This window comes from Hippocampus bargibanti, linkage group LG02, assembly GCF_051943395.1.
Source record: "Hippocampus bargibanti isolate YZ-2025 linkage group LG02, ASM5194339v1, whole genome shotgun sequence".
Classification (NCBI taxonomy): domain Eukaryota; kingdom Metazoa; phylum Chordata; class Actinopteri; order Syngnathiformes; family Syngnathidae; genus Hippocampus; species Hippocampus bargibanti.
The window spans coordinates 560,593-568,591 of NC_142735.1; the positions used below are offsets into that span (position 1 = coordinate 560,593).

Here is a 7,999-nt window from a genome sequence, read left to right on the forward strand (position 1 = left end):
ACTCCGGGAGGACGCGATGCATAACAAAAAGTAATGGCTGCTGGCACGTAATTCAGTAATTATGTGTCTTTGTATTATACTTCCTCGTTCAGTGTTTGACTTAAAACATACTATCACTGAAGCAACTTGCGAACAAATTCACCTTATGAATGACCGTTCAGAACGTATCTCGTTCATAAGCTAGGGAGCGTCTGTAATAGTTTTTGCGCAACTTTATATTAGGAATGAGATTTCAGAAATTTTAGAAATCATTCATGCCCTTCCTTTGTATCATCGTCCAGGTGGGAAACAATCAGGTCTGGGGTCATCTTCCTGCTCGTTCGCCTCCAGAGCCGTCGTACTCTGCCCCGCCGGCCTATGTTAACGTTGGCCAGATGGAGAACATGATCCCTCCGCCTCCGCCTGATAACTCCAAAGCTCCAGGTTACCGCTCTGCCTCTCAGAGGATGGTTAACAGCCCCATAGGTATGAACAAGTGGATTTCCGTTGATCCATTTTCATTTGTTTACGTTACCATCTCGTCCAGAGGATAGTCAATTTAGATAATGGGGGAGGGCAAGTTTTTGTCACTTAATGGCAGCTCTTTGTAAGGAACACCATATTGACATATATGACAAAATGCCATATTAATGAAAAAAATTGCATGCACAGTTTTTTTTGACTCATTCACTGCCAGCCCATGTGCAAAAATGTGTCCACGCCAGTGCCAGGGTTTTTTTACTCAAATTAGCAGGACCCACAGAATATTGAGTTTGAGGACTACATTAACATTCAATGCAGCGTTAGAAACTTTAGACTTGAGTTAATTTTTAAATTACAGTAAAGTCTCGTTATATCGATATTCAAGGGAGTCCGAAAAAATATCGATATAACCGGGACTATCGATATATCCGACCCTGTTTGCATGTAATTTTCTCCGTGCGTGCATAGAAATAGTATCGATATAACCGGGACTATCGATATATCCGATATAACGAGACTTTACTGTATATATGTCTGGAGATATCTGAGCTTCAAATGAGGGCGGGCGGCTGTATAAAATACAATATAATACTGCTTCATGTCATCACAAAGAGGGTACAGCAAGTCCTGAAGAACCTGAGATTCTGGCTTTAAAGTCAGAATTCTGACTTTAAGGTCAGAATTTTGAGAATAAATTCTGACACTTCTGACTTTCTTCTCAGAATTCTGACTTTAAAGAATTCTGACTTTAAAGTGAGAATTCTGACTTTATTTTCAGAATTCTGGCTTTAAAGTCAGAATTTATTCTTGGATTCTGAATTTAAAGTCAGAATTCTGGCTTTAAAGACTTCCATATGTTTCACCATGAAACTGTTCTTCCACACTAAAACATTATTTTATCAAAACAGGGTCATTTGGGAATATATGTGGTCTTAAAAAGAGATTAATCCAACCGGTGAATGGATGCTTTCTGCACCCGCAGCATTGACCAGCTATGCCACCAGTATCTCTGGCAGCCCGGTATATCTGCATGGTCACACAGGAGTCGGCACACCCTCATTCAGCAGGCAGCACTTTTCCCCCCACCCCTGGAGTGCTTCCACATCTGGTAAGCATCTGAAAATGGCTTCACGTTGTGGCTAAGAAAACGTAAAGACGTCAGTCAGTAAATATGTCAATACTGTAAAAAAATCAGGCGAGTCTCCAGTTCCGCCTCCATCAACGGCGTCAAGCTCCAGCCTCTCCACCTCGGCCGTGGCTCCGCCGCCCCAGCCCAAGCAAGGGGCTTCGTCGCAGCAAGACCGGAAGGTCCCTCCACCCATCGGCACGGAAAGACTGGCAAGGATCAGACAGACGGGCTCGGTGAACCCCCCTCTCCTCACCACCAGCTACACGGCCTCTGTCGGACAGGGAGGCATATGGTCGTTTGGTGTTGGCAGTGCTTCAGGTTAGTTAGTCCACACGTTTCATTTACCGTTCAAAAATGGAGGGTCATACTGATAATTCAAAATTTTTCATGCGTTCGAAAGCTTGCGGGTCACTGACAAAACCTTTTTAACCTCTTCCCTGACAATTTTTTGGGGGGTGAAAAACGTTCCTTTTTCGGACTACATTGATACTTTAGCTCACAAACTTTTTTACGAACATTAAATTCGCAAGCATATTGTCTTGGCTGACGAGCTAGTTTTTGGCGGACGAACCAAACCACACAGCGCCACGGTCGCTAGTGGACTAGTTGTCGGCGGAGGAACACCAAACCACACGGTCAAACAGCGACACGGTGGCTGGCGGGCTAGTTTCCCACACCCTCTTCCTTTGAGAGCAGCCGTGGTTTGTTATCTAGTGGAGTGCTTTTGCTATTATAGGACTGAAAAAGACCCCACCACAGGCTGGTGTTAAGCCGAAGAGGACACAAAAGAAAATTACAGTCGAGCAGAAGAAGGAGATCATCGAACGAGGTGTGCGTTTGTGTGACTTAGCGTCCCAGTACCAATATGCTAAGTCGGCCATTGCTACCATCCTTAAGAATAAGGAAGCTATTAAGGGTGCATGTGTGGCTATGGGTATTTCCGTGTTGTCTATGCAACGGTCTCAGGCAATAGAAGATATCAAGAGGCAACGACATCGACCATCACAACGGTAAATAAAACTACTTTATTATATAGTACAGTTTATTTCTTTAATTACAATACAATAGCACATTTATTAGCAAAACGATTAGTCTCTCCCAGTACAGAATCAATCATCCTTTTATCAATAAAAAGACTCAATCATTTAAATGGACTCAGCTCTGCTAGGTTTTCTTCAATCGTTATTCCAGGATTTCCTGTGAAATGATACGCTCCTCCGACGACTCGAAGCTTCTCCAAACGCTCCGCTCACCCCCCACTTGTCGAGATATAGCCACTGTCCAATGAACTGGCAGAGTAATCACACGTGGAATGACCTACAAAGTTTTAACATCGGCGAGTATATACGAATGTAGCTGGCATTTAAAGGCAATATGGTTTAGATGAGTATACTCGTCCGAGACTGAAAAAAGAACGTTTATCCAAAACGTGTATACTCGTTTCTGCCCAGGAAATGTGTTGTAAATTATTAAACCTATCATGACGTAATATTAAACAGTTTCTGTGAAATTCCTTTGTGCAAAAACGTTTTTGAGCCACTCCCATGAATTTTATTCAGTGTTTTTAAAAATGGTGACTTCAATTGACGTTGACAGTGCTCTTCATAAGGATTCCTGCTGATGGCATTTCAGGTCATCGGGTTCAAATGGTTCACATGCATGTCACTTTGCTCACAGGCAGCAAGCTGTAGTGGGTTAGAGGGGAAAAAAAAGAGAAATTTAATTTGACCACAAATACGCTATCAATACTTTCTAATTCGTTTCTTCATTGCATTTTTTTTTCCATAGAAACTTATTTAAAGATTTCAAAACGCCTATTGCCTTTAGATTTTTCTTCCTTTGCACTCTTGCTAAAACCTACGTGTCGTTACAGAGGGCGTGTCTGGTTGGTCCCAGCCCCTGATGAGCAGCCACATGATGCATCCGCAGCTGCAGGCAGAACAGTCGGCTTTCTCTCAACATCAGCCAATGGAGCAGGATGACACAGGCATCGCTAACCCTGCCAATAACTTTCACCAGCCTCAGCACATGCCCAACACCTACATGGACTTCCCAAAGGTATAGCAAAGAAATAACAACGTTCAAGGGATCCTCAAGTTTTACGGCAACGTTGTCATTTTGACATTTTTTTTAACTTGAAATTCTTAGATAGGAACTGATTTGTTCATCGACCAGCTTATAGTCATCGATTAATATTAGCTTTTTTGCCATTTGTTTCTCATCTTTGCAAAGATCAATAGATTTGGTTCGACATTAATTCACTTACTGCCAGACGTGCAAAAATGTGTGCACTCCAGTGCCAGCGTTTTTGTCATTGTCACTCAAATTCCAGGACCCACGGAATACAGATAACATCCGACCTACAACAGAGTTTTGTTCCGACCAAACGGCCCTAAGTCAAAATGGTCGTAAGTCGAAATCCATTCAAAATGTTGTATAGAGACTCTATGAGGCTAAATGAGTCATTTAGGAGGCTAAATGACTCGCAAACTCCCCCCCCTCTGGTGCCATCACACGGTCGAATGCTGTGCGAGAGTGAGATGCTGCTGGCTGGCCAAAATTGGGGCGTTGTGGTGCCAGGCGTATAATTAAAATAAAATTTAAAAAAACGGTCTTGAGGTTGGTGTCCTAAGTTCGGGTGGTCGTAAGTCGAAATGGTTGTAAGTTGGATGTTACCTGTATTGAGTTTTAGGACTACATAAACATTCAATACGGCGTAAGAAACCTTACACTCTATTCTTTCATATGAAAAAATATAGTTAATTCCTAAATTATATGGATCTGGAGTGATATGAGCTTGAAATGAGGGCGTCTGTCCAAAATACAATGCAATACATACATATTGGTTTCTATAGCGCAATAACAACAACTGAAGCCGGAAGAAAGCTCCAACGTGGGAAAAAGGGGAAATGCTGCCCCATTGTGGAAGGGAAAAACATTGCCAGAGGTCTGGCCAGCGCTTTATCAGCACCCAAACAAGAAAAAAAATCCCGAACTAATTCGGGAATGGTGCTCTGTGTCATGTTTTCAATTCCCGAATACATCTGTAAATGGCAGTGAATTAGTTAAATAGGACCTGATTTCTTAATCAACCAGTTTATAGTAATCGACAAATATTAGCTCTTTTGCAATTTGTTTCCGATCTTTGGAAGGATCAATAGTTTTGGTCGTTCGCGAACAAGCCCGTTCTCCTGACAAGAAAATGGCAGCCGGCTTGTTTTGGTCGTCTAGTCCCCGCCCCCAGTCGTCGGTTAAAGCCACGTGATTGGTCAAGAACTCAGCAGTGAGGGGGTGGGGGTTACAGACAGAGAGTGAGGCCGTTAAACCTTAAAAAGACAGACAGATGACAAAGTGACAAAATTGATAGAAAACAGTGAAATTTGGACTCTTTTCAACTTTGATAGTTCAAAGGAAGAGTGTAGACTGCAAGGTTAAAATTCCCATCAATCCGGCTCCACAAACAACCCGCACAAGCCATCTGTACACTTGGTGCAAAAAGCTAAACAGAACACAATTGATGAGGAACAAGATAAAGGTAGAAAGAAAGAAGGCTCCGTTCCTCAAGTGTTTAATGTTGATGAAACCGGCCACTCCATTCCATTAAGCCATCAACGACCATCACAAAGGTAAATAAAACGACTTTATTATACAGTACAGTTTATTTCTTCAACGATAATACCACAGCACATTTATTATACGTAAAATAAGGTACATTTTGTGTATTTTTTAGGGTTAGAAAAAAGTGGAAAATTATGTTTTATTGGGACCTGGGAACGGATTATTCTCATTTTAATGGTTTCCTATGGGAAATTAATTTTTGGGATACACACTTTTTGTATTACACACTGTCTGGGAACCAATTAAGTTCGTACGCCAAGGTATCACTGTCTTGGACAGTGATTGGAGTTAATCACTTTATTTTTGCTACTCCCCTGACTTTGTGTAACAATTCTTTACTTATGAATTACTGTCGATCCGAAGTGTTCTTTGTAATAGTTGCTTGTTACTGAAATATAATTGTGGCTCAAACTATACTGCCTCAGTGCCCTGTCGTTGACCGGCAAGTTTGGGTTATGTGAACTTAACACATTGCAAAATTAAGGATTTATCATGGTCAAAAAATATTAATAAAAACTGTTCTGCCTCAGGGAATACCCATGTCAATGTATGGAGGAACCATGCTGCCCCCTCACCCGCCAATGGCGGAAGGGCCTGGGGGACCCATGTACAATGGTTTGCATGCCGGTGACCCCGCGTGGAGCCCCATCATCAAAGTGGTCCCCAATAATGCAGAAAACACCGATCCACAACAGCAGGTCAGGTCCCTCATCGTCATTAATAATACATGCAATAATAATAATTTCATTTATAAGCGCCTTTCAAAACTCTCAAGGTCACTTTACAGTCACAGGATAAGTTTTTCTGTGGGTGAGCAGCCGCAGCCACACGCGCCGGCATTCACTCAACCCGCAAGTAACTCAAATACACAGAAAGTTAACTAGATAGCTCATAGATAGCCAATAGATAACTAGCTAGCCAGCTAGATAGCTAATAGCTAGCTAGCCAGCCAGCTATATACCTAATAGATAGCTAGCCAGTCAGATAACTAATACGTAGCTAATAGATAGATAGCTATATAGCAAAAAGATAGCTAGCTAGCTGGATAGCAAATAGCTAGCTAGCCAGATAGCGGGATAGCAAATAGATAGCTAGCTAGCTATATAGCCAGCTAGCTAGATATATAGCCAGCTAGCTGGATATATAGCTAGCAGCTAGCTAGATATATAGCCAGCTAGCTGGATAGCAAATAGATAGCTAGCTAGCTAGATAGCCAACTAGCTGGATAGCAAATAGATAGCTAGCTTGCTAGATAGCCAACTAGCTGGATAGCAAATAGATAGCTAGCTTGCTAGATAGCCAACTAGCTGGATAGCAAATAGATAGCTAGCTGGCTAGATAGCCAACTAGCCGGATAGCTAATAGACAGCTAATAGCTGGCTAGATTGCAAATAGCCAGATAGCTAATAGACAGCTAATAGCTGGCTAGACAGCGAGGTAGCTAATGGCTGGCTAGACAGCGAGATAGCTAATAGCTGGCGAGCTAGCCATCTAGCTACATAGCTAGCGAATCAGCAAGATAGCTTGTTAGGTTGCGAGCTAGATAGCCAGCTAAATGCAGCACAGAGTGTCTTCCATCTACCTGGACAGCAATGACATTTTACGTTTATTGATACGCTCTTATACTGTGGTGTGCCTTATTTTTAGAAAACATTCATATAAATACATATTATATTTAGAAAACTGTTTTCATTTATTGAAGGTACGCCTTATATGTGGGAAAAGATACAGCGGAAAATACAATAGTCCTTTTTCCTTTGAGCCATTTGGAGGCTCACATACTCAACTACGGTATTTACATCATGTCATTGTTACGTCACATCATGCAACATTTAACACATGACTTGTGTGTTTCCACCTCCAGATGTGGCCTGGCACCTGGGCGCCACACGTGGGCAACGTGCACCTGAATCACGTCAACTAGATGCCCCCGCCCCCCCCAAAAAAATATTTCCAAAAAAAAAAAAAAAACACGCAAAAAAAAAAAGAAAAACACGCTTTACCCAATGGATGATTCTGACCAATTACGACGAAGAACAAACAAAAAGTACAAGATATTAACCCTGACCAGAGAAAGTGTGAGTTGCAGAGCAAAAGGTTTGAAGAGCCCATTCTTGTTGTGCCTATTTTTGGAAGGAGGAGGAGAAAAGTTGTTTTGACGATTCAAACAAACAAATAAAATATGTCACGGCCTGTTCAACAGGAGAACCGTTCTGCATAGTTTAGCGATTTTTGACTTCAAGCCGCATTGACCGTTCTTTGGCTGCAAAGAGGCTGGACATGAAGTAGCTATTTAAAAACTCGGCCCAGACCTTAGTTGATGATTACCTTAAGTGAAATCAGAACCTTTTAGAGTGGTAAATACATGTATAATTGTTTACATACTAAAAAAAGGGTTAAAATGAGAGTAAATTTCATGTCGTATAGTGGCTCTACTTTATGTAGCCTGTATTAATGTGAAATATTTACCTTAATATTCAATAAAAAGGTTGAAAAGTGGGTCTTGTCTGTCTTGACGTATAGTAATCCATCGTTTATCGCCATTAATGTCGATCGGGACCGCCCGCAATAGACGAAAAGCCGCAATGTAGCAAACCCTCCATGGATTGTATACAGGTAACATACGACTTGCGATCGAGTTCCGTTCCGGCAAAACGGTTGTAAGTCCAAATGGTCGTAAGTCGAAATTCGTTCAAAATGTTGAATAGAGACCATGGTGGTGTCACGGTTTGCGAGGTGGTGATGGTTGCGGATCCGTCCTTTCCGGACAAGTTGTGTCCATAATTTGTA

The 7,999-nt window shown here is 41.8% G+C and overlaps 1 protein-coding gene across 7 annotated transcripts in view; it reads left to right on the forward strand.

Annotated features, from left to right (window-relative positions):
* ankhd1 (ankyrin repeat and KH domain containing 1) overlaps positions 1-7,708 on the forward strand; it is a 45,149-nt gene extending 37,441 nt beyond the window's left edge. For all 7 annotated transcript variants that reach the window (XM_089019523.1, XM_089019558.1, XM_089019531.1 and 4 more), the window contains 6 exons: positions 282-465; positions 1,445-1,570; positions 1,658-1,909; positions 3,465-3,649; positions 5,740-5,907; positions 7,074-7,708. In XM_089019523.1, the coding sequence (XP_088875649.1) occupies positions 282-465; positions 1,445-1,570; positions 1,658-1,909; positions 3,465-3,649; positions 5,740-5,907; positions 7,074-7,133 (975 nt within the window). In that variant the 3' untranslated portion in view covers positions 7,134-7,708. The remainder of the gene's footprint in view (positions 1-281; positions 466-1,444; positions 1,571-1,657; positions 1,910-3,464; positions 3,650-5,739; positions 5,908-7,073) is intronic.
* The last annotated feature ends 291 nt before the right edge of the window (positions 7,709-7,999 follow it).